General features: G+C 39.7%; 1 protein-coding gene and 1 non-coding gene across 4 annotated transcripts in view; both read right to left on the bottom strand.

Moving 5' to 3' along the window:
- The window catches only part of SNX5 (sorting nexin 5), a 36,481-nt gene that overhangs the window by 5,825 nt on the left and 3,661 nt on the right, over window positions 1–26,995 (bottom strand). For 2 of the 3 annotated variants that reach the window (XM_036892139.2, XM_057502698.1), the window contains 10 exons: window positions 13,904–14,008; window positions 12,717–12,827; window positions 11,679–11,800; window positions 10,684–10,807; window positions 9,561–9,656; window positions 8,229–8,334; window positions 8,068–8,143; window positions 7,135–7,174; window positions 6,956–7,042; window positions 5,136–5,295 (listed from right to left, as the gene is read on the bottom strand). In XM_036892139.2, the coding sequence (XP_036748034.2) occupies window positions 5,136–5,295; window positions 6,956–7,042; window positions 7,135–7,174; window positions 8,068–8,143; window positions 8,229–8,334; window positions 9,561–9,656; window positions 10,684–10,807; window positions 11,679–11,800; window positions 12,717–12,827; window positions 13,904–14,008 (1,027 nt within the window). Of the gene's footprint in view, window positions 1–5,135; window positions 5,296–6,955; window positions 7,043–7,134; window positions 7,175–8,067; window positions 8,144–8,228; window positions 8,335–9,560; window positions 9,657–10,683; window positions 10,808–11,678; window positions 11,801–12,716; window positions 12,828–13,903; window positions 14,009–26,373; window positions 26,401–26,995 lie in introns of those variants that run through there. The other variant, XM_057502697.1, reaches the window with a different exon arrangement.
- LOC118915892 (small nucleolar RNA SNORD17) lies at window positions 25,645–25,879 on the bottom strand. The gene has a single exon (XR_005026219.1). It is a non-coding gene; the product is annotated as a small nucleolar RNA SNORD17 (small nucleolar RNA).

Raw genomic sequence — 26,995 nt, 5'->3', positions numbered from 1 at the left:
ACACCAAGACACATAATTAAAATGGCAAAGATCAAGGACAAGGACAGAGTATTAAAAGCAGCCAGAGAGAGAAAAAAGGTCACCTATAAAGGAAAACCCATCAGGCTATCATCAGACTTCTCAACAGAAACCCTACAGGCCAGAAGAGAATGGCATGATATATTTAATGCAATGAAACAGAAGGGCCTTGAACCAAGGATACTGTATCCAGCACAATTATCATTTAAGTATGAAGGAGGGATTAAACAATTTCCCAGACAGGCAAAAGTTGAGGCAATTTGCCTCCCACAAACCACCTCTACAGGGTATCTTAGAGGGACTGCTCTAGATTGGAGCATCCCTAAAAAGAGCACAGAACAAAACACCCAACATATGAAGACTGGAGGAGGAATAAGAAGGGAGAGAAATAATCATCAGACTGTGTTTATAATAGCTCAATAAGCGAGTTAAGTTAGAGAGTAAGGTAGTAAACAAGCTAACCTTGAACCTTTGGTAACCACATATCTAAAGCCTGCAATGGCAATAAGTACATATCTTTCAATAATCACCCTAAATGTAAAAGGACTGAACACACCAATCAAAAGACACAGAGTAACAGAATGGTTAGAAAAGCAAGACCCATATATGCTGCTTACAAGAGACTCACCTCAAACCCAAAGACATGCACAGATTAAAAGTCAAGGGATGGAGAAAGATATTTCATGAAAACAACAGAGAGAAAAAAGCAGGTGTTGCAATACTAGTATCAGACAAAATAGACTTCAAAACAAAGAAAGTAACAAGAGATAAAGAAGGACACTACATAATGATAAAGGGCTCTGTCCAACAAGAGGATATAACCATTATAAACATATATGCACCCAATACAGGAGCACCAATATATGTGAAACAAATACTAACAGAATTAAAGGAGGAAACAGAATGCAATGCATTCATTTTGGGAGACGTTAACACAACACTCACTCCAAAGGACAGATCCACCAGACAGAAAATAAGTAAGGACACAGAGGCACTGAACAACACACTAGAACACATGGACCTAATAGACATCTATAGAACTCTACATCCAAAAGCAACAGGATACACATTCTTCTCAAGTGCACATGGAACATTCTCCAGAATAGACCACATACTAGGCCACAAAAAGAGCCTCAGTAAATTCAGAAACATTGAAATTCTACCAACCAACTTTTCAGACCACAAAGGTATAAAACTACAAATAAATTGTACAAAGAAAACAAAACGCCCCACAAACACATGGAGGCTTAACAACATGCTCCTAAATAATCAATGGATCAACGACCAAATTAAAATGGAGATCCAGCAATATATGGAAACAAATGACAACAACAAAGCCCCAACCTCTGTGGGACACAGAAAAAGCAGTCTTAAGAGGAAAATATATAGCAATCCAGCCATATTTAAAGACAGAAGAACAATCTCAAATGAATAGTCTAGTGTCACAATTATCAAAATTGGAAAAAGAACAAATGAGGCCTAAGGTCAACAGATGGAGGGACATAATAAAGATCAGAGAGGAAATAAATAAAATTGAGAAGTATAAAACAATAGAAAAAAAATCAATGAAACCAAGAGTTGGTTCTTTGAGAAAATAAAATAGATAAGCCTCTAGCCAGACTTAGTAAGAGAATCAGAAACAGGAAAGGAAAAATCATGACAGACCCCACAGAAATACAAAGAATTATTAGAGAATACTACAAAAACCTATATGCTAACAAGCTGGGAAACCTAGGAGAAATGGACAACTTCCTAGAAAAATACAACCTTCCAAGACTGACCCAGAAAGAAACAGAAAATCTAAACAGACCAATTACCAGCAACGAAATTGAAGCGGTAATCAAAAAACTACCCAAGAACAAAACCCCTGGGCCAGATGGATTTACCTCGGAATTTTATCAGACATACAGAGAAGACATAATACCCATTCTCCTTAAATTTTTCCAAAAAATAGAGGAGGAGGGAATACTCCCACACTCATTCTATGAAGCCAACATCACCCTCATACCAAAACCAGGCAAAGACCCCACCAAAAAAGAAAACTACAGACCAATATCCCTGATGAATGTAGATGCAAAAATACTCAACAAAATATTAGCAAACCGAATTCAAAAATACATCAAAAGGATCATATACCATGACCAAGTGGGATTCATCCCAGGGATGCAAGGATGGTACAACATTCGAAAATCCATCAACATCATCCACCACATCAACAAAGAGAAAGACAAAAACCACGTGATCATCTCCATAGATGCTGAAAAAGCATTCAATAAAATTCAACATCCATTCACGATAAAAACTCTCAACAAAATGGGTAGAGAGGGCAAGTACCTCAACATAATAAAGGCCATATATGATAAACCCACAGCCAACATCATACTGAACAGCGAGAAGCTGAAAGCTTTTCCTCTGAGATCGGGAACAAGACAGGGATGCCCACTATCCCCACTGTTATTCAACATAGTACTGGAGGTCCTAGCCAAGGCAATCAGACAAAACAAAGAAATATAAGGAATCCAGATTGGTAAAGAAGAAGTCAAACTGTCACTATTGCAGATGACATGATATTGTACATAAAAAACCCTAAAGACTCCACTCCGAAACTACTAGAGCTAATACCGGAATTCAGCAAAGTTGCAGGATATAAAATTAACACACAGAAATCTGTAGCTTTCCTATACACTAACAAAGAATTAATAGAAAGAGAAATCAGGAAAACAATTCCACTCACAATTGCATCAAAAAGAATAAAATACCTAGGAATAAACCTAACCAAGGAAGTGAAAGACCTATACCCTGAAAACTATAAGACACTTAAGACACTCTTAAGAGAAATTAAAGAGGACACTAACAAATGGAAACTCATCCCATGCTCTTGGCTAGGAAGAATTAATATTGTCAAAATGGTCATCCTGCCCAAAGCAATCTACAGATTCGATGCAATCCCTATCAAATTACCAACAGCATTCTTCCACAAACTGGAACAAATAGTTAAAAATTCATATGGAACCGCCAAAGACCCCGAATAGCCAAAGCAATCCTGAGAAGGAAGAATAAAGTGGGGGACATCTTGCTCCCCAACTTCAAGCTCTACTACAAAGCCACAGTAATCAAGACAATTTGTTACTGGCACAAGAACAGAGCCACAGACCAGTGGAACAGAATAGAGACTCCAGACATTAACCCAAACATATATGGCCAATTAATATACGATAAAGGAGCCATGGACATACAATGGGGAAAGGACAGTCTCTTCAACTGATGGTGCTGGCAAAACTGGACAGCTACATGTAAGAGAATGACACTGGATCACTGTCTAACCCCATACACAAAAGTAAACTCCAAATGGATCAAAGACCTGAATATAAGTTATGAAACCATAAAAACTCTTAGAAAAAAACAGGCAAAAATCTCATGGACATAAACATGAGTGACTTCTTTATGAACGTATCTCCCCAGCAAGGGAAACAAAGGCAAAAATGAACTAGTGGGACTATATCAAGCTAAAAAGCTTCTGTACAGCAAAGGACACCATCAATAGAACAAAAAGGTATCCTACAGTATGAGAGAATAATTCATAAATGACAGATCCAATAAAGGATTGACATCCAAAATATATAAAGAGCTCACACACCTCAACAAACAAAAAGCGAACAATCCAATTAAAAAATGGGCAGAGGAGCTGAATAGTTCTCCAAAGAAGAAATTCAGATGGCCAACAGACACATGAAAAGATGCTCCACATCACTTGTCATCAGAGAAATGCAAATTAAAACCACAATGAGATATCACCTCACACCAGTAAGGATCACCACCATCCAAAAGACAAACAGCAACAAACGTTGGCGAGGTTGTGGACAAAGGGGAACCCTCCTACACTGCTGGTGGGAATTTAAATTAGTTCAACCATTGTGGAAAGCAGTATGGAGGTTCCTCAGAATGCTCAAAATAGAAACACCATTTCACCCAGGAATTCCACTTCTAAGAATTTACCGTAAGAATGCAGCAGCCCAGTTCGAAAAAGACAGATGCACCCGTTTATTGCAGCACTATTTACAATAGCCAAGATATGGAAGCAACCTAGATGTCCATCAGTAGATGAATGGATAAAGATGTGGTACATATACACAATGGAGTATTACTCAGCCATAAGAAAAAAACAGATCCTAGCATTCACAACAACATGGATGGAGCTAGAGGGTATTATGCTCAGTGAAATAAGCCAGGCGGAGAAAGACAAGTACCAAATGATTTCACTCATATGTGGAGTATAAGAACAAAGGAAAACTGAAGGAACAAAACAGCAGCAGACTCACAGAACCCAAGAAAGGACTAACAGTTACCAAAGGGAAAGGGACTGGGGAGGCTGCGTGGGAAGGGAGGGATAAGGGTGGGGAAAAAGAAAGAGGGCATTACGATTAGCATGTATAGTGCGTGGGGTGCACGGGGAGGGCTGTGCAACATAGAGAAGACAAGTAGTGATTTTACAGCATCTTACTACGCAGATGGACAGTGACTTTGAGGGGGTATGTGGGGGGGACTTGGTGAAGGGGGGAGCCTAGTAAACATAATAATGTTCTTCATGTAATTGTAGAATAATGATACCAAAATAAAAATAATAAAAAATAAAAAAAGAAGAGACTATGGTCTTCAAAAAGGTCTTGGAAAGTTGAGAATTCCCTCCAAGTTAAAGGAGACTGAAAAGCTATAATAACTGAAGGCAACATTAGACTGGAGGATATTGGGACAAGCACCAGAGCAAGAACAAAAGCAGAAGCTTGTATGGTATTGTTTCCCAGATTACCAATGCAATGTTACCAACAGTAGCAGGTGAGCTATAGGGACGTTAATAGAAATACACAGCCAAATTTTTAAAATAAAAGGAGCATGCTATATACAACCTAACCTGAAAAGGTTTACCAAAAAAAGAAAAAACCCCATGTTTATAAAGCACATGGGATGCAGGTATGTGCAAGTGAGAACATAGAAGGTCAGACCAAACAGCAAGGGGCTGCTGAGTAAGGGATGTGAGGGGGTTCTCTGCACTATCTGTACAACTCTGCTGAAATTATTGCCAAATACAAAGCAGAAAGGAAGGAATGGCTCTGCTCAACCTTCTTTTGCAGATTCAGAAAGCTGTTCAAACTTCTGGCAGCATTCCTGCTGTTGCGCCTCAGCCACCTTGACATCCCTGCTTTTCAACCGGGCCTTATCCAGGGCTTTGTTTGAGTTCTCATAGTCCGTGAGTGCTTTGGTGCGTCTGTATAAGAGATCCTGAAAACAAAATTAACAGATGACATGGTGTCTACCCTGAAAAATCTCTAAAGAACAAAACAGGGAGACTAAGTATCTAAACTGCACTAAAAAACAGCCCAAGTACTGAGGTGTTGATGCACTGAAATGCTACATGGCAAGAACCCAATCTATATCTACGTTGTTATTTTTAATCTCAAGATTAGCTTGGGAACAGCAACTCCTAGGGCTTTGTTGAGAGCTTTTCCAGAATTCTTTATGTAGATTACAAGGAAAAACCCCAACACAATTTTTCTAGTTGATTCAATAATGGAATTTAATTTCAGAAAATTAACCACTGTGCACACTGAACAACACACAGGTCCTGCTGAGTGAGTCAAGTGATGGATAGCAAGGCGATGGATAGCAAGGCAGAGTTAGAAACATTCCAATAACCTCGTCCTATAAATACCACCTTAGGGATCTACCCTAAGGATCCTGCTGGAATAGAGTCTGCAGCCTTATGGCAAAGCAGAAGTTACTTCCAGATCTAGAATGAGGAAGTCATGATACAGGTGTGACAGATGCATGAGGTCTCCAATTACCTTTTTTTATATATATTCAAAAAACCTAAGTGTTAATCAGCTTTAAATCCATTAAAGCAGAAGACATACTATAAAAGATAGTCTGACATATGTAAAAAAAATATAACCATAGACTAAGAAAACACATCCAAATGTTATTTTAGTTAAGATCAACTATGAGGAAAATAATTTCTACTTCTTGTTGACACTTCTCATTATATATTTTCTGTATCTAATTTTATGTTGCCTGATTTAGTGTACTTTACATAAAATATAATTTAAACATTTTAGTTCAGGAGAGTGTAGATAGAAGAATGAAAGTCATCCCTGAAGGTCATTCTGCTTACCTCTCCGTGTTGCTTTTGGTAAGTAACACTTTTTATGTCTCAAAGGCTACTGGACAACTACAATTCAATGAAAACTAACAAATCCCAAAACCTTTTTTGCCTCAGAAATGGCCCTTTGCGACATCTGTTATGTTCCATATCCAAAAATCTATTATCCCCCAAATTGCCTGCCTACTGGACATCACCCCTACAGCTCTCAAGGGACACAAACTAAGGATACAAAGCCACAAAAAAGGCTCATCAATGTGAAAAGACCTAAAATGGCACCAGAGGATGTGAAAGGAGAGACTCTCATGAATGTGCCCTCAGAAGAGAACTGTTAACTGAGAGACCAATTTCCCGTAAATATCCGATTTACAGAAAACTGAGACACATGTCCTGATTAGTGCACACACACCAATGCACTTCCCGCTACAAACAAGCATCCCTGCAAAGGAACTTACTGCTTAGACTCTGGCTTGACAACCCCCTTTACACTCCTTGCCCTAAACACACCCAGCCTAAACTCTCAATGAACTCTCCCTGTATCTTGCTATAGCATGCATTTCCTGAACTACAATTCTTCTGCTATTCCCAAACTCAGATTTTTGGTAATTCAAACTTTCTTCAGTTTACTTTTTTTTAGTTAGGCTGACATCACTTACACAGACAACTCCGATAGTTGCCTATTTTCCTCCATTTTTAACAAAAAGAAAACACTTCCAACATCAGATTTCTTAGCCTTGTCAAGGTGGTCTTGCTATACTCTGATGAGTTGAATTCCTGTCTTACCTTAGCAGCCTCTATGTTCAGCATGTAGTATCGGAGGAGCTCTGTCAGCTTTAAATCTTCATCTGAGGAGACACGATTCTCTACTTTCTGTAATAATAAAAGTGAAGGTCATCACCATCTAAGCAGAAATCTACAGATCATAAAATACAAATTATGAAGATCGACATAAACATCCTTACCCTAAGTTTTTCAAACAGTTCAGCAACCTTCAATAGGTACCTGAAAATATACACATGATTTTGGTTTAAGGTCTTAAATCATGTATCAAAATTATGTTTGTATCAATATTCTAAGACACAAATGGGTAGATTCAGGAGTCCAGTCTTGGTGCTTTACTCTGACCAAAGTAGTGCTCTCATCACAACTGGCCCAATCTAGTGAAGATGGCTACAAACTGAGAGGTTCACAGTGCCGCACTCATGGACACCAGCCTCTCTTGGTGCCCCTTTGGCCATCTTGCCACAGAGAACCTGTGTCTCCAACACAGTTTTTGCCCAATGCCAAAGCTGTGTGTTAACCAAGATCAGTTTCTAATGAGCCACCATGAGGGGCATACCAAAGCCAAAACCACGCTATTTCTTCACAGTTCTGTGTTAGCATGACTTCCATGTTCAAATCAGATATACTACCACCTGTTATACCAAGCCTAGGTGTTAAGTAGATTACTGTCTCACACCAAAAATGCCCAGGTAGAGAAAGTAAGAACAATTCACATAAAAAAAAAAAAACGTTGAAAAGTTGACTGGGGGTATTACATTATCCTTGTGCCCATCACAACCAAGTGTCAAGGTAGCCTAGGGCAGCCATGTGAAGGGGCAAGCACCATCTGCCAGCGAACACACAAGGCAAACCACTCCAAGATCATTCCAAAATTAAAATCACCAAGAAACGGAGAGTGTAACAGTAAGTAAGGCTCTGACGTGCAATAGCTGCCACATCTGGTACAGAAGTACCCGAGTTCCAGGGGTGTGAGAGATATGTGCGTTAGACTATCACCTATGACGAACTTGTAGAGCAGAAGTCTATATAGTCATCACTCATACTTTCAGTTCTACCAGGAGGTAGCGTCTGGTTAGGGGATTGGGGAAAATGCTTTTCCAACTAAAACTTACTTTTTGATAACCGTAGGCTCCTCTAAAGCCAGGCTGTGCAAGCAGGCTGCAGTGTGGATGTAGTCATCCGCAACACCTACAGGAACAAAGACAGCCCTTTTTGTGTGAACAGAGCTGGCAGATCTGCAAAGCTAAGTGGCTAATAGGTGAGTGGTATTTACTTTTATGGGACCGGGTCATTTTGTCAGCTTTCCCACACGAATCCTTGATCCTATTGTAATAGTTAATGAGGAAATTCCTCTCTTGCTCAAAGAAGTCATCTACCTCCTAGAAGAGGAAAAAAAATAAATTTAAGAAGAAACACTTTTAAGAATATGAATACATATTTTGTGTTAGAAGAAACATTAAGGAAGTTCTTGCATAAGAATTTAACCTCTACGGACTAGAGGAATATAAATTGACAAGATACTGTTTCATACTCAAGATTAGCAAAAATCAAGTGCATTCAGAAAATGTCAACAGAGGGAACCATTTTAAAAAGCCATGTAAGCAATGCTCTAAGATCTGCCATGATTCTGCCTGGTGGGTTGTTACCTACTCTTGGGTACCTGCAACCATGTGTTGTATCTGGGGGCCGACGGATGAAATTTGGTTGGTTCCAGAATGGAAAGTATATGGCATCTGGTGGGCACTGAGCAGGGACACCAAACATCCCATAGCGCCGTGGGTACAGGGCAGTCCCATCCTCCTTGAACTGTGCCAAACAAATAGTCCAAGAGTATCCCAATTTTTGACACTACCCTCCCTGCTCAGCATCTTCATTCTGGGCTCCTCACTGAAGCCCTCAGGTGGCAAAGGCAGACACTGTTAAGGAAACTGGGCTAAAAAATAGAGGGAGCTGAGGAGTCAAGAAATAAGTAATACCTCTAATGGTTACGAGACTTGTATAGTAATTTGATTTTCTAGAAAAACCCTGTCCAGTACAAATATGCAAGCCACATGTGCCATTTAAGGATTTTCTAGTAGCCACTTTATAAAAAAACAGGTGGATTACTCTTAGTATTTCCTTAATTCATTATATCCAAATAACAGAACTGTTTTTTTTTCTTCACATCAAGTCCTTGAAATGCAGCATGTGAACAAACTATGTGGTTCCTTAATTATACCAGCTAACTACACAGGAGGTATTCAACAGCCACATGTGGCTGGGGCTACCAAAAGGGACAGTGTGGTTCTGGAGAACAGCATGGCATACTGATCTTGCAACTTATCTTTTTAAAAAATAATTGAGTAACCTTTCTCCTTAGAGAAAAAGGAGAAAATGAAGAATTAAGTGTGGGAAGACACTTGTTACTCCTCCTAGGGCAGAACTGGGTATTTGGGGAAAGTAAGTGAACATATAATGAACAGATAAAAATATCTAAAATTTGAGAAGTTTATTTACATTTCTGAGAAGTTAATACCATTTGTTTCACAAATATGTCTTAAGAAATAAAAGATCGCTTAATCACACAAAAATCAAGAACTTTCTAATACAACTAAAAGCCACCTACCTTAACTCCAGAAAAAAGGACTTCATCAGCACTTTTCACTACACTTTTGAAAAAGCCACCAAACATCTCTTTGGTATTTTTCCTCCTAACACTTAGCTGAAGAAAGAATTCCAAAAAAATAATTTATGATATATACATTTTTCTAGGTTCTTTAAAAGTCCTGTATACACTCCAAGTAACGCTGCTACTAGTAAAGACACACACATAATACACCTCTAATTCCATCTCCACATCTAAAATATAAACACAGGCCATAATTCTACAAGTGTGACTTCAGAAAGATTTTGAAAAACTATATAGGCACCAAATCTTAAGTGCTTTTTAATCCTTGGTAGAATTATTGTTGTTTCCTGTGTTTATTAAATCTCACTGGTAAGGTGACACTGAGGAAATCTCTTAAGTCAGGGCATGCTTCATATATATGAACTAAGAAGAAACAATATGTGCATACTTTTTTCTTTTAAAAGGCATATAAGTCTCTTTCAACAAGGAAGCCAGGAAGAAAACAAACGCTGATGGACTTCAGTTTGTTTGCTCCTTGAGCAGAGACTGCAAAACTTGAGAAATCTACTGCACACCATCAATACTGAGGTTTTACCATCTATCAATTTTACTTGATGTCTCAAACATTAGAAAAATACCAAATTCAAGGGTGGATAACACTTAAATCCTTAAACTGTTTGCCCTCTTATATATATTGTACAGATCAGAAGACAATATGCTTTGTCTCAGAGCTACAATACTATTCTCATACATTTTAGACTTTACCAGTCACAGCATATACTCTTAACTGGCACATGAATCAGACAGGTTTCACAAAAGTGCATAAAAGTCTCTTTAAACAAAAGATAGAAGAAACTGGCTTCAGTTTCAAATTCAATTGAGGGAGAAGATCAGCCTTTAGAAGACAGTGATTTATAAAAAGAGCTCACACAATGGATCCAAGCAGGAGGGGAAAGTGACATATAAAAGGTTTCCATTGTGTTGGTAAGAAATTAAGAACTTTTTAAGAGTCAATTTTTTAGAAAATATATCATGTGTATTTTTAAAGATTTGGTCTTATAAATTTTAACTGAATCATGGAATAGAATAAAACTGGATCAAGGGAATAAAAATGCCTTACATCCTGATCATACTCGAGGAAAACATGAAAGTTGCGATCTTTACTAAGAACAGGGTGGGAAGAAAGCCGCTGAAGGAAGACTTCATGGGAGGACACGGTCTTCTTAAAGACAGCAAGATACTCACTGAAAGAGAAGCACATAGGCCTTCAGTTGGCTTCACCCAACTGCTCCCTGCTCACGCTCTGTTCATGCCACTAAGCAAGTATCTGCACCAGGCCAGAACACTCTGGTGTAACTTTTTATCTAATTAGGGAATAAGGCAGTTTTGGAAACTGTAATGAGCCAAGGAAGGGGGAAGTGGTGTCATCAACTTCCCAATGGCAGACACTTGAGTCTGTTCTGTGTGCTTCATCCTCAGAGCTGGTCGTGACAGGCACCCAAGTGCATACTGACCCCAGATAACAGGGCCTTGGGGCAGAGCACTGAAGAGTACTGCTGTACTGGGCACCTGAATTTCCAATACGCTGATAGTGGAAGAGGGGAGGGAGCCAAAACAAAAAGGACAAGGATGGTTTAATTTTAAAAAAATTAACACCTCCAACTACAATTTAGAGTAATTCATTTTTGTTTGAAATAATAAATAAGACCAGATTAAAATACACTTCCTGCAGACCTGGATTTCTTAAAAACCAGGAATGTGATCATTTAGAATGTGTCTGTAACAGCATTCACTGCAATCTAGTTTCAACTATATTTCAAGTATCCAAACTTTGAGGAAGAAAGTTTTGTATATTTATCAGCAGCATGAAGAATCATTTATATATAAGACACAAAGGTTTACTTCTTTACTATGCCAGACCTGCATCATTCCATTGACAAATATGACCTACACAGGGGAAAACAATGGCTCCATCCAGTGTCAGTGGCTTCTAAGGAACCAACATCTCAAGTACAAAGACCATGCCCCACACTATTAAATGTAGTTTTAGAAGACTGCACTAGGCCACTAATTAACTGCTAGACTTACAGAGCCCCATCAAGAAAATCCACTTACGCTTCCAGCTCTTGCTTCATCTTAGCAAATTCTTCTTTGGTCATAGACCCTTCACCCTCTCCCAGTTTCTGCATCTTCTCTCGAGGTCCATCAAAGTCAGGCTTTGTAGGAGCAGGTGGAATCTAACAGACACAGGTAACTTGTGAGCACTCTTGTCCCAGCAGTAACGTCCTAGTCATTGCCTGCACACAGGAAGCAACGAGCCCAGTGGAGCTACCTAAATGTCAACCTCCATTTTTCTCTTAACCTTATCTTACTCCTTTTGGGCACTCAAAAAAGTGTCCTCCCCACAATTGGGCCCTCCTTTGAAATCATTTGTTCAGTTTATCCATTACAGTCGACTGGCAGGGAACAATAGCGTTTCTTCTGCTTCAGTGTCAGAAGAATTTAAGATTTATATATTTCAATCAACACTAAAATGAAATGGATAAAGTATCAACTCTTGTCTCTAAGCTTCAAAAAAAATTTAATTCCACAGAAAAGTCAAAAGATTCTAATTTTCAATTGGCATTCTTAGACACAAGATTCAGAACCAATTTTGTTAAATTATTTGGTTATATTCTTTCAGTTTGTTCACAGGACAAAATTCTTTTAAAATCAGTTATGCCCTTTCCTGCAGTCATGCATTAACTCTCAAGGGCTGAGTATAAAGACAACTGCCTCCTTTGCTCCTTGAGCAGAGACTGCAACACTTGAATACATCTATTGCATATCATCAATACTGAGGTTTTCCCATCTATCAATTTTACTTGATGCCTCAAAGAAGACATTAGATACCAAATCCAAGGGTGGATAACACTTAAATCATTAAACTGTTTGCCCTCTTATATTTATTGTACAGATCAAAAGACAATAAATATGCTTTGTCTCCGAGCTACAATACTATTCTCATACATTTTAGACTTTACCAGTAGCAGCATATACTCTTAACTGGCACATGAATCAGGCAGGTTTCATAAAAGTGCATAAAAGTCTCTTTAAACAAAAGACAGAAGAAACTGGCTTCAGGAATTATTTGATTTTCCAAAATGCACTTACAATAAGCCCAGCATAGTCTATATTTTCAATAAGAGTGTCATGTAGCCACACAAAGTCTTCATGTTGCCGTGTAACAGAAAACTCCGGGCTCTGAAATGTGGGCAATGTGGTCTGTAAAGAAAGCAGTGAGAAGTTAAACTGGCAGCCACCACTTGTAGATAGCGTGGTTTAAGTGTCCTGGGCTGCACTATGGGAGAATTCTGCACAATAAAGTATCACAGTGAGATCCTGTCAAGAACAAAGCAACAATACATGAGCTCCCTGCCACCACAAGTCACAGCTAAGACCCACCATGCTCCTCGGGTTTTTTTTTTCACATACTCTACCTTTCAGGTCAACTCAGGCAGGTATATTCATGTACCTGAGACATCCTAATCAAGACACAAGGTGTTAAGAGAAAAGCACGTGGGAGAGGACCTTACAGACAGCACGTGTGGGTGCTGAAGACGGCATACGCCAAGAGCTGCAGCATCAAGCTAACTCAAGCTGTGCCTCAGCTATTTACTTTATTCAAACCTGTGCCTCAGTTTCCTTACCTGTAAAATGGAGATCATGGAACACCATAAGATTTTTGTGAAGAGTTTGTAAAGGGAAAACCACATAAATTAAATCCTTTACTGCCTGACATAAGATAAGCATTTGATATACTTTAACTAGTGTGAAAGAGAAAGGCTGAAAATATTCCCAAAAGAACTGATTTTGAGAAATTATATTTTTTTCTACATTTTTCACAATGGTATAATTCTTTAGTTAAAATTAAAATGTGGAGGAAGAAGAAAGTCTCAAATCACAAGAAACAGGTGGGGTGAAAGCCAACAGCTCAGTAAACATGGGAAAAAGCAAGCACTTCCCATGCATATCAAACAAGAGAGGAAGATTTGAGCTGTGTTAGGTAGGTGGCTCCACCTAATATCGCTTTGCCTGGTGTGCTTCAGGGAGCACAAGCCATGCCAGATAGCAGCAATGCCCACAGCCGTGGGGCTCCACCCCAGGGGAAACGCTGAAGAACACTTATCTGATGTTCACTACAACAGGCAGAAGGAGGGAGGTTCCCACCCAGCAGCAATGCTACACTACAGACAAGACAGCAACCATCTCAGTCCAGGCAGTCTCATCTCACAAACACAGTGAATGACAGGGCTGCAATCTAGCAATGTCTTCATTACTAACGTCATTCTGTCACTCACCTTGGTGTGTACTGTAAATTTGACTTTATCTCTCTCACTGAGTGCATCAGGTATGTCAATCTGAAGCGAGGGATCAACATTCAGGTCCACAGATACAGATCTCAGCTGAAACACATTTTTGGCTATTAGTCTCAAAGTCACTTTAAAGTAGAAGCTAGTAATTAAAAAGTAATCTATAACAAGATTATTTAGAACAAAGTCAGTTGAGATACCTCTTGTTTATTTGAACCTGTGGAGAAACCGGCTCTTAAATGCAGGGTGGTTCCAAATTATTCTTGTAATCTGAACAAAGCAATTATATTATTCTAATGCCACATTTTTTATGTCTACATGAAAAATTCACTTACTCAAATACAAAGAACTATACTGAGAGGAATGAATTGAAGAAAATGAATCTTGAACTTCTTACACAAATGCCCAAATTACAAGAACACTCCAAGGCATTAAACAGATCAGACATTTATCTGAAGAGTGGGGAAAATAGAGGAAAGACACAGCAAACAGTTATGTGGGATAGGATCCTGGGTGGGAAGATAAGAGAAATCCAGCTCAACAGTGGACCTATTTCCACTGAGGGACTGTTTCAAAAAAAATGAGAAATCTAGACACAAGAGGTAAATTTTAAAAACAATTCCTTGAGTTCCCAAGAGGGGCAGAAGATGGCGGTGTGAGTAGAGCAGCGGAAATCTCCTCCCAAAACAACATATACCTATGAAAATATAACAAAGACAACCCTTCCGAGAATAAAGACCAGAGGACACAGGACAATATCCAGACCACATCCGCACCTGAGAGAACCCAGCGCCTCGCGAAGGGGGTAAGATACAAGCCCCGGCCCCGCGGGAGCCGAGCGCCCCTCCCCCCCAGCTCCCGGAGGTAGAAGAGCAGGCAGAGCGGGAGGGAGACGGAGCCCAGGACTGCCAAACACCCAGCCCCAGCCATCCGGGCCAGAGTGCAGGGCGCTCGATACTAGGAAAACAGGGCAGCAAGAACAGTGAGCAGGCACTGGAGGCTGGGTGACAGAGGGCATAAGAAAAGCACGCGACCATTTTTTTTTTGCTTTTTTTCTGTTTTGTTTTGGCGAGCGCTTTTTGGAAGTCTTAAAGGGATAGGGAACCCAATACTAGGGAAACAGGGCAGAAAGACCAGTGAGCAGAGGCCTGAGGCTGGCACCGGAGAATAAAGAAAAACGAACGACCACCTTTTTTTTTTTTTTTAATTAAAAAAAATTTTTTTTTCTTTTTTTTTTTTGGTGGGCGTTGTTTTGTTTTGGCGGGTGCTTTTTGGAAGTCTTAAAGGGGCAGGGCGGGTCACTTAATCCAGAGGTAGGGAATCCGGAATCTCTGGGCACCCTAAACCCTGGGTTGCAGGGAGCAGGGAGGCCCCTTACGGATATAAATAGCCTCCCAGCAGCTCCTGCTCCAACGCGACTCCACCATTTTGGAGTAGCTGCCCGAGCCAGGCCACGCCCACAGCAACAGCGGAGATTAACTCCATAGCAGCCGGGCAGGAAGCAGAAACCCTGTCTGCGCGCAGCTGCGCAGCACAAGCCACTAGAGGCCGCTGTTCTCCCAGGAGAGGAGGGCCACAAACCAACAAGAAAGGAAGTCCTTCCAGCCGTCACTCCTCCCAGCTCTGCAAACTATTCCTATCACCATGAAAAGGCAAAGCTACAGGCAAACAAAGATCACAGAGACAACACCAGAGAAGGAGACAGACCTAACCAGTCTCCCTGAAAAAGAATTCAAAATAAGAATCATAAACATGCTGACAGAGATGCAGAGAAATACGCAAGAGAAATGGGATGAAGTCCGGAAGGAGATCACAGATGCCAGAAAGGAGATTGCAGAAATGAAACAAACTCTGGAAGGGTTTATAAGCAGAATGGATAGAATGCAAGAGGCCATTGATGGAATTGAAATCAGAGAACAGGAACGCATAGAAGCTGACATAGAGAGAGACAAAAGGATCTCCAGGAATGAAACAATATTAAGAGAACTGTGTGACCAATCCAAAAGGAACAATATCCGTATTATAGGGGTCCCAGAAGAAGAAGAGAGAGGAAAAGAGATGGAAAAGTATCTTAGAAGAAATAATTGCTGAAAACTTCCCCACACTGGGGGAGGAAGTAATCGAACAGACCACGGAAATACACAGAACCCCCAACAGAAAGGATCCAAGAAGGGCAACACCAAGACACATAATAATTAAAATGGCAAAGATCAAGGACAAGGGAAGAGTGTTAAAGGCAGCTAGAGAGAAAAAGGTCACCGATAAAGGGAAACCCATCAGGCTAACGTCAGATTTCTCAACAGAAACCCTACAGGCCAGAAGAGAATGGCATGATATATTTAATACAATGAAACAGAAGGGCCTTGAACCAAGGATACTGTATCCAGCACGATTATCATTCAAATATGACGGTGGGATTAAACAATTCCAAGACAAACAAAAGCTGACAGAATTTGCTTTCCACAAACCACCTCTACAGAACATCTTACAGGGACTGCTCTAGATGGGAGCACTCCTAGAAAGAGCACAGCACAAAACAACCAACATATGAAGAATCGAGGAGGAGGAACAAGAAGGGAGAGAAGAAAAGAATCTCCAGATAGTGTATATAACAGCTCAATAAGCGAGCTAAGTTAGGCAGTAAGATACTAAAGAGGCTAACCTTGAACCTTTGGTAACCACGAATTTAAAGCCTGCAATGGGAATAAGTACATATCTTTCAATAGTCACCCTAAATGTTAATGGGTTGAATGCACCAATCAAAAGACACAGAGTAACAGAATGGATAAAAAAGCAAGACCCATCTATATGCTGCTTACAAGAAACTCACCTCAAACCCAAAGACATGTACAGACTAAAAGTCAAGGGATGGAAAAACATATTTCAAGCAAACAACAGTGAGAAGAAAGCAGGGGTTGCAGTACTAATATCAGACAAAATAGACTTCAAAACAAAGAAAGTAACAAGAGATAAAGAAGGACACTACATAATGATAAAGGGCTCAGTCCAACAAGAGGATATAACCATTCTAAATATATATGCACCCAACACAGGAGCACCAGCATATGTGAAACAAATACTAACAGAACTAAAGGGGGAAATAGACTGCAATGCATTCATTCTAGGAGACTTCAACACACCACTCACCCCAAAGGATAGATCCACTGGGCAGAAAATAAGTAAGGACACGGAAGCACTGAACAACACAGTAGAGCAGATGGACCTAATAGACATCTATAGAACTCTACATCCAAAAGCAGCGGGATATACATTCTTCTCAAGTGCACATGGAACATTCTCCAGAATAGACCACATACTAGGCCACAAAAAGAGCCTCAGAAAATTCCACAAGATTGAAATCCTACCAACCAACTTTTCAGACCACAAAGGCATAAAACTAGAAATAAACTGTACAAAGAAAGCAAAGAGGCTCACAAACACATGGAGGCTTAACAACACGCTCCTAAATAATCAATGGATCAATGACCAAATCAAAATGGAGATCCAGCAATATATGGAAACAAATGACAACAACAACACTAAGCCCCAACTTCTGTGGGACACAGCAAAAGCAGTCTTAAGAGGAAAGTATATAGCAATCCAAGCATATTTAAAAAAGGAAGAGCAATCCCAAATGAATGGTCTAATGTCACAATTATCGAAATTGGAAAAAGAAGAACAGATGAGGCCTAAGGTCAGCAGAAGGAGGGACATAATAAAGATCAGAGAAGAAATAAATAAAATTGAGAAGAATAAAACAATAGCAAAAATCAATGAAACCCAGAGCTGGTTCTTCGAGAAAATAAACAAAATAGATCAGCCTCTAGCCAGACTTATTAAGAAGAAAAGAGAGTCAACACAAATCAACAGTATCAGAAACGAGAAAGGAAAAATCACGACGGACCCCACGGAAATCCAAAGAATTATTGGAGAATACTATGAAAACCTATATGCTAACAAGCTGGGAAACCTAGGAGAAATGGACAACTTCCTAGAAAAATATAACCTTCCAAGATTGACCCAGGAAGAAACAGAAAATCTAAACAGACCAATTACCAGCAACGAAATTGAAGCGGTAATCAAAAAACTACCAAAGAACAAAACCCCCGGGCCAGATGGATTTACCTCGGAATTTTATCAGACATACAGGGAAGACATAATACCCATTCTCCTTAAAGTTTTCCAAAAAATAGAGGAGGAGGGGATACTCCCAAACTCATTCTATGAAGCTAACATCACCCTCATACCAAAACCAGGCAAAGACCCCACCAAAAAAGAAAACTACAGACCAATATCCCTGATGAACGTAGATGCAAAAATACTCAACAAAATATTAGCAAACCGAATTCAAAAATACATCAAAAGGATCATACACCATGACCAAGTGGGATTCATCCCAGGGATGCAAGGATGGTACAACATTCGAAAGTCCATCAGCATCATCCACCACATCAACAAAAAGAAAGACAAAAACCACATGATCATCTCCATAGATGCTGAAAAAGTTCAACATCCAGTCATGTTAAAAACTCTCAGCAAAATGGGAATTGAGGGCAAGTACCTCAACATAATAAAGGCCATCTATGATAAACCCACAGCCAACATTATATTGAACAGCGAGAAGCTGAAAGCATTTCCGCTGAGATCGGGAACTAGACAGGGATGCCCACTCTCTCCACTGTTATTTAACATGGTACTGGAGGTCCTAGCCACGGCAATCAGACAAAATAAAGAAATACAAGGAATCCAGATTGGTAAAGAAGAAGTTAAACTGTCACTATTTGCAGATGACATGATACTGTACATAAAAAACCCTAAAGACTCCACCCCAAAACTACTAGAACTGATATCGGAATACAGCAAAGTTGCAGGATACAAAATCAACACACAGAAATCTGTGGCTTTCCTATATACTAACAATGAACCAACAGAAAGAGAAATCAGGAAAACAACTCCATTCACAATTGCATCAAAAATAAATAAAATACCTAGGAATAAACCTAACCAAAGAAGTGAAAGACTTATACTCTGAAAACTACAAGTCACTCTTAAGAGAAATTAAAGGGGACACTAACAGATGGAAACTCATCCCATGCTCATGGCTAGGAAGAATTAATATCGTCAAAATGGCCATCCTGCCCAAAGCAATATACAGATTTGATGCAATCCCTATGAAACTACCAGCAACATTCTTCAATGAACTGGAACAAATAATTCAAAAATTCATATGGAAACACCAAAGACCCCGAATAGCCAAAGCAATCCTGAGAAAGAAGAATAAAGTAGGGGGGATCTCACTCCCCAACTTCAAGCTCTACTATAAAGCCATAGTCATCAAGACAATTTGGTACTGGCACAAGAGCAGAGCCACAGACCAATGGAACAGACTAGAGAATCCAGACATTAACCCAGACATATATGGTTAATTAATATTTGATAAAGGAGCCATGGACATACAATGGCGAAATGACAGTCTCTTCAACAGGTGGTGCTGGCAAAACTGGACAGCTACATGTAGGAGAATGAAACTGGACCATTGTCTAACCCCATATACAAAAGTAAACTCAAAATGGATCAAAGACCTGAATGTAAGCCATGAAACCATTAAACTCCTGGAAGAAAACATAGGCGAAAACCTCTTAGACATAAACATGAGTGACCTCTTCTTGAACATATCTCCCCGGGCAAGGAAAACAACAGCAAAAATGAGTAAGTGGGACTATATTAAGCTGAAAAGCTTCTGTACAGCAAAAGACACCATCAATAGAACAAGAAGGATCCCTACAGTATGGGAGAATATATTTGAAAATGACAGATCCGATAAAGGCTTGACGTCCAGAATATATAAGGAGCTCACACGCCTCAACAAACAAAAAACAAATAACCCAATTAAAAAATGGGCAGAGGAACTGAACAGACAGTTCTCCAAAAAAGAAATACAGATGGCCAACAGACACATGAAAAGATGCTCCACATCGCTAATTATCAGAGAAATGCAAATCAAAACTACAATGAGGTATCACCTCACACCAGTAAGGATGGCTGCCATCCAAAAGACAAACAACAAATGTTGGCGAGGCTGTGGAGAAAGGGGAACCCTCCTACACTGCTGGTGGGAATGTAAGTTAGTTCAACCATTGTGGAAAGCAGTATGGAGGTATATCAAAATGCTCAAAACAGACTTACCATTTGACCCAGGAATTGCACTCCTAGGAATTTACCCTAAGAACGCAGCAATCAAGTTTGAGAAAGACAGATGCACCCCTATGTTTATTGCAGCACTATTTACAATAGCCAAGAATTGGAAGCAACCTAAATGTCCATCAATAGATGACTGGATAAAGAAGATGTGGTACATATACACAATGGAATACTACTCAGCCATAAGAAAAGGGCAAATCCAATCATTTGCAGCAACATGGATGGAGCTGGAGGGTATTATGCTCAGTGAAACAAGCCAAGCGGAGAAAGAGAAATACCAAATTATTTCACTTATCTGTGGAATATAAGAACAAAGGAAAAACTGAAGGAACAAAACAGCAGCAGAATCACAGAACTCAAGAATGGACTAAGGGAACCAAAGGGAAAGGGACTGGGGAGGATGGGTGGGTAGGGAGGGATAAGGGGGGGAGAAGTAGGGGGGTATTAAGATTAACATACATGGGGGGTAGGAGAAAAGGGAGGGCTGTACAACACAGAGAAGGCAAGTAGTGATTCTACAACATTTTGCTATGCTGATGGACAGTGACTGTAAAGGGGTTTATAGGGGAGACCTGGTATAGTGGAGAGCCTAGTAAACATAATATTCGTCATGTAAGTGTAGATTAGTGATACCAAAAACAAAGCAAAAAAAAAAAAAGGGCAGTTCCTGTGTGGTAACCTCCAACGAGTTCTACACAAGGGTATAAAGGGCATATAAAAGTGTAGACAAAGGGTCTGTTTGTGTTTATACAGAGGATCAAAGCCTAATTGGGCTACCCCGAAAATGAACTAAGATACGATATGAAAAAGAACTTCCAACATCTGCACTCTCTGGAAGACTCATGCCAGAAGATGATCATCAAAAAACCCCAACAAAGATCCACGCACTGCTACAGCTGTAGATGCACTCATCCCACCAGTTCCTGGACTTGCCATGGGAATGAGGAAGGAGATATCTAAGCTGGCCTGTGCATACAGTAAAACAACAAATTTGACTGGATCTATACTGTTGGAACTCAACCAAGAATTTGGAGAAGTACAAATTGTAGCGCTCCAAACTCTTACAACTACAGACTATTTACTGTTAAAAGAACATATGGCATGTGAACAGTCCCCAGGAATGGGTTGTTTTAATTTGTCTGATTTCTCTCAGACTGTTCAAGTTCAGTTGGACAATATCCACCATATCATAGAGAAGTTTTCACAAATGCCTAAGGTGCCTTAATGGTTTTCTTGGTTTAACTGGAGATGGCTGGTAATTACAGATATGCTTTGGTTATGTAACTATACTCCTATTATGTTAATGTGTGTGCGCAATTTAAGTAGTAGCTTAAAACCTATATATGCTGAAGTTACTCTACAAGAAGATATGTCAAAGAAATAATCAATCTTCCCATGTTTTCTTCCGCCTGCTACTTCTATAGCTTTTCTTCTTCCTTCCTAATTACAACCCTTAAATAGAATTCATGCCTCATATCAAATTTACCGAGTATCATAACTCCTCCAAGTGGTAAAGATACCTCAAGACAAATGCTGGGCATAGAAGCCACAGGGCATAAATATGCAAAGAAGTAAAAAGCTAACCTTTTCAAACAATAAGGCTTCCCTCTCACTTACCAACTTCACATTTCCCTGTATGGCCCCAGAAGATGACTGGTTAGCCAGAGACGGGTAAGATTCCTCAAGGGAGGAACAACCTAAGACAGGCACAGTCGCAGGGGGGCCATCAGGTGAGAAATTGGGGATCAACAGAGGTGAGGCTTAGAACCTCACCCCCCCTGTTCTGAGAGAAATCTTCTGCATACGTGGATGTTTTATTGCCCTTGTCTAGCTTGGATGAACACATAGTCTACAGGCACACACCTGATCATCTACATTTGCTCTCTTACAACACTAAACTATGTTTTCTACCTTTATCTTGTATCTACCTACCACTTCAGCATTTTATTAAAAATAATAATAATAAAGAGAGAAATGTGGTATCCACATATAAATCAAGTATAAAAACCAAATGAGTATTCATATTTGAACTGACTGTTTAGAGTTCATAATGCATGAGCAAAACCGAAAGTTTCTGTGATGACTGCCCTTGTACTGTTCACTATGTAACTTATTCATTATGTAAGAATTTGTTCTACATGTAAGAACTTGTTTGTTATGCCTCAGAAGATTGGAGACTGACGAAAATTAGGCTTGGGGTGGATTAATGATTGTGCATTGAGCATTGACTCCCCTATACAGAATTTTATTGTCGTTAACCATTTGATCAATAAATATGAGAGATGCCCTCACAAAAAAAAAAAAAAAAAAAAAAAAAGGACAGACTTCCAATGGTAAAATAAATAAGTAACCGGGATGTAATGTATAGCATATGGAATATAGTCAGATATTGTAACAGCTTGGTAGGGTGATAGCTGGAACCTAGAATTATGTATATAAATGTTCTACCACTGTGTTGTACACTTGAAACTAATGTAATGTAATACTGTGCGTCAACTACCCTTCAATAAAAAAAAAAAAAAACCATTCCTTAGTTAGGAGAATCCCACTGCAGATACACATAAGGGACAAGTATGAACACTGCCCTGGAAGCAAAAGTGACTAAGAGTTGGAAATTCAGAGGAAAAATAATACCTAACTCCATTTTTGCCAGTTTAAAAAGAATTTCTGGAATAAGTGGACTGTTAGGCTAAAGTAGTTAAATTAGCTTCACTACTGAATTTTTAATATGATGCATTCCTAATTCTTAAAACAGACAAGATAAAGATCTGACACAAGTCATAAGAGGCTGCATGGACTAACCAACTCATGCCCGCCTCTTCTTGAAACTATAAGGTCAAAAAGTAAAGTTGTCCTAACACTCACTGAACACAAGAATGCCAAATGAAGACTAGAGCTAAACGGATGAGAGAACAGGGAACACCAAGGTACTTCCCTCTAAATTTCCCTTTGGATTCTTTTCTACAAAATAGTAAGTTCAAAACCAAGGACTGATGAACTTTACTTCTGAAACTAGAAAAACTGGTTCCATCAGGTATAAAAAGATTAAATATATTCATTACTAAAAATGCCTGGATTACCCCCTCTCCTTTCTATCTTAGCTGTCAGCACTTCCCTTTTTCCGTTAGCATTGCAACTAAGAAAAATTTTTAACTGCAAAAACCGGAATTAGCCCTTTAACACTGGCTTTCCTCTAAGCAGTAAGCTGTAAATTCTGTCACCAGAACCTGGTTTTAACATCAGGAATTAGAAGGATTGCAATATACTTAGCAACCGTCCCCAACTTTTCAGCCTAAATACTTCTTCCAAATGAATTCTTGATGACTCCTATGAAATATTTGCTTGTCTGGCTTAATTTTCACATGCCCACTTATGAGATCTCTGCAAACAAAGATAAAGCTTCAAGGTCAGGGATGTTTCATCACAACTGTGACTCTAGCTCTGACATTATTTCTGATAAAAACTTCCTTCCTTCTGGTAATTCACCCCTTGGCCAAAACAGTGTTCAAAAAGATCTCAAAGTTCACACTAAAATGTGACTGCAGGGAATACTGATCACCCCACCTACGTTTGCATCTGTCAAAGTCAGTACAAGAATACAGAGAAGTGGGTGAGGTGTAAAAGGCACAATAGACACTGGTGGAAATACTGGGCAGCCCACAGGTCTAAGGTGCATTTAAATAATTGCCATGTTCCCTGAGATTCCATTTTCTAAAGTCACAAATCCTAGTTTCTAGCCATCTCTCAGTTTCTGACCATGTTAACAATCCCATTTTGGCTCACTACAAAACAAACTCAGTGAGCCTGCAAGCTCCACATGGAATTACCTTTGGAGTTAGAACTGGAGTACCCAAGGGGAATGTTACTTAGTAAATGAGGTTCTTTTAAGCACCAGTCAAAACTACAACAGACTCTCCCAGCAACTTTTTGTTCTACTGAACAATTACCTCATTTCACCTCTTTTCCCATATTCCGAAACAAACAGGTAATAGCCCAGACTATTTATAACTGTCTTCCTTTCTTGTCAGCATAGAAATACTTTTTTTTTTGGTATTAAGAGTGCAACGAGGACACAAAGGAGTAATGAAAACCACTAGAGGTTTTGAAAGACTGCACTGCAGCAGGCTAACAAGCACCCAAGCTTCTCCAATGGTAACCATTTTTGGTATCCTATCACATAATCAAGGGAAACCAAACTAGAATCTGACCATGTGTCCTGGCATGACAGTCTGTCTTACCAAAAAAATCTATGTAACAAGAGTCTGTATTTGGGCCTCAAAGAACTATCTGGAAAAAAGGACACTGGCAAAATTCAGAGCATTCAGGCAATCATCAACTCAGTGGCCCCATCACAAGTAAAATTTCCAATACTGCCACAGATAAATAATCAAGGAGTAAGAAGTTGTGAAACGTTTAAAGCTTCTCAGTCAGCATTGTAACCTCACTCCGGATGCACCGAGTGTGATTCAAAGCTCAGCATTCCTTCTGCTTAGTCAACAATAACACCCCATAGTCCCATGCCACAGCACTTGGTAAGTAAATGACCAGGATGGAGGGCCTAAGGAATGGGAGGCACTCCTCCATATGCTTTCCCCCATTCACCCACCTTTATCCCCTATCCTGAGTGAGCAGCCAGAGTACCACTCAGCCCTGCTGGCAAACACCTTAAGTCTCTGACTTGGGCCACAGATGTCAGAACACCTGGAATGGATGTTTAAATCAGTGGGGAAAGGCAGGCTTCAGAACCAACTCTGACCTTGGGCACATTAAAATTTTCCATTTCCCAGTTCCCTTAGTTCACCTGTAAGACTCAAATTTTAAATGTAACTGCCCTCAAAAGATGGCATGTAAGTTTTAAAACTGCCCTTTTTGTAATTTCCACAGAAACCCATTGCACTACTTCCCTACCAGATTAATTCTTACAGTAAAGTTTATAATGATCTTCGTGAGAAGAGAGTTAAGGTGTAAACAAACAGCAAATTTCTAACCGTTTCAAGAAATCTCAACGTTTAGTACAAGTCTGAAATGGAGGGAAAAACTGATAAAGAATTCCTATGCATTTCCTTACCTGCTCATATAGCCTCCCCAGCTGGGGCGCCTAACACTGAATGCAGGACAACTCTGCAGAGCTCTGGGATGCTGAGGACAACTTTGATCCAATCCTGCTTACAACTCACGTTGGTACAGAACTTAACACCATGTGCAGAGCTCCCTCTTCAAGAGGTTTAATGGCTCACCTATGGCATAGTGCACCTATGTGACTGGACAACACAGAAGCCTGGAATCTCTAATTCAGGACCCACAGGAGGAACAAATATTAAATAAAGGTTAAATGTTATGACAACTATAGACCAACTGGTTCTTCCCTTCCTATATATATATATATATATAAATCAAGCCTGCCAGTATAATATCTTAGTCCTCAAAAACAGAAACAAAGGCTTCTGTAAGATCTACATCTCCTAACATTGATTATAGCTATGGAAGTTAGTCATAAGCTTAATTAAAAAACAATAAAAGGCTGCAGTGTGATCAGATTTCCACCACTCATCTTGGTGAGATGGGACCCAGAGGGACCCAACCCTGCTGATACCAACCGTTCCTACCGGTAGTCCACCAATCCACAACTGTCCGTGGTAGAACACCGCAGACCGCAGGGCATTTGGAGGCTACGAAGCCCCAAGTTCCTAGAACAGGAACTGAAGCTAGGAAGAAGGTCAGTGCAGGCACTCAGCGAATGGATAAACCAAATCATCATTTCACAAGGCTGCAAGCCCATGAACTAGTCAAATCCCTACTTGGAACCAGAAAGAGAGATAAGTTCAATCATTAGTTTAAATAACATTCATTTCAAGAAATCCACCTAATTACTAGGTACCTGGATTATTTTCAAGTGAGTTCACAAAGTGAAAGGCTTCAACTATACGATTATCTCCTAGCACAGAAACTCTACTGGGATTCAAAACAACACTGCTAGAGGAAGCAGCTACAATAAATTTTAAAAACCTCATTTTTTTCACTCAAAGCTAAATGAAATCTTCACCCACTTGATGGGCTTCACCCAAGCCCATCATGGCTCCCTCCCAAAGGTTCCCTGTTACATATCAAAAGTCCACAGCCACATCCGCTATAAATCTGATATATTACACACTACTCATGTTGATGAGGGTTATTTAAAACATCCACTGTCTGACCTTTATGGTCTTACTTTATGATCAATCCAAGGTGAAATAAATAGGTCTGAGAATAAAATTTACCTTCACCACCATGACTCGGCGACACAGGTAGAGCTGTCTCAGCTGAGACTTATGTCCTCCTAAGTTTGCAACACAAATGGCAGCAGCATGGAAAAAAAGGCTGCCTGCCTCAGGATGAATTTTTTTTCCTGCTGTGAGTCAGACACCACACATTCCCCAGATCATTCAGATGTAAATACTCCAATTCCTTATTTTACCACTCCCCAGCTATGAGTATCCATCATCACCAAAAACCACACAAAAGCCAGGACGCTGGCAGCACCTGCATTTGTATTCCTCGCCATTTAGGGTGACTAGAATGCCCTCAAAAACAAGTAAAGATAACCTGTTCACATACAAAATGCTTACCACAGGTTAACATAAACAGTTAGTTACTTTCCTCTTCAGACAACACAGCAGTGCCTGAAAAAGTTACAAATCTGTAAATGGAAAGGGGAGAGGAATCAAGCCAAACAACTCAATTTCTAAACTGAGAGGTTCAGTCCCTCCTCTACATCCCAATCGGCACTTACACTCCTCCCTGTGTATGCTTGCCCTCAGGGAATGAAATGGCTGACAAATTCCATGTCCCTCTTTTGGAAAGGGCATCTTTTAAGAGTAATTCAAAGGCCCATCAATCAGA

The sequence above is a fragment of the Manis pentadactyla genome, chromosome 5, assembly GCF_030020395.1.
Source record: "Manis pentadactyla isolate mManPen7 chromosome 5, mManPen7.hap1, whole genome shotgun sequence".
In the NCBI taxonomy this organism is placed as follows: Eukaryota; Metazoa; Chordata; class Mammalia; order Pholidota; family Manidae; genus Manis; species Manis pentadactyla.
The sequence above is the reverse complement of the archived record's forward strand: the minus strand, read 5'-3'. Positions and strand labels throughout refer to the sequence as shown.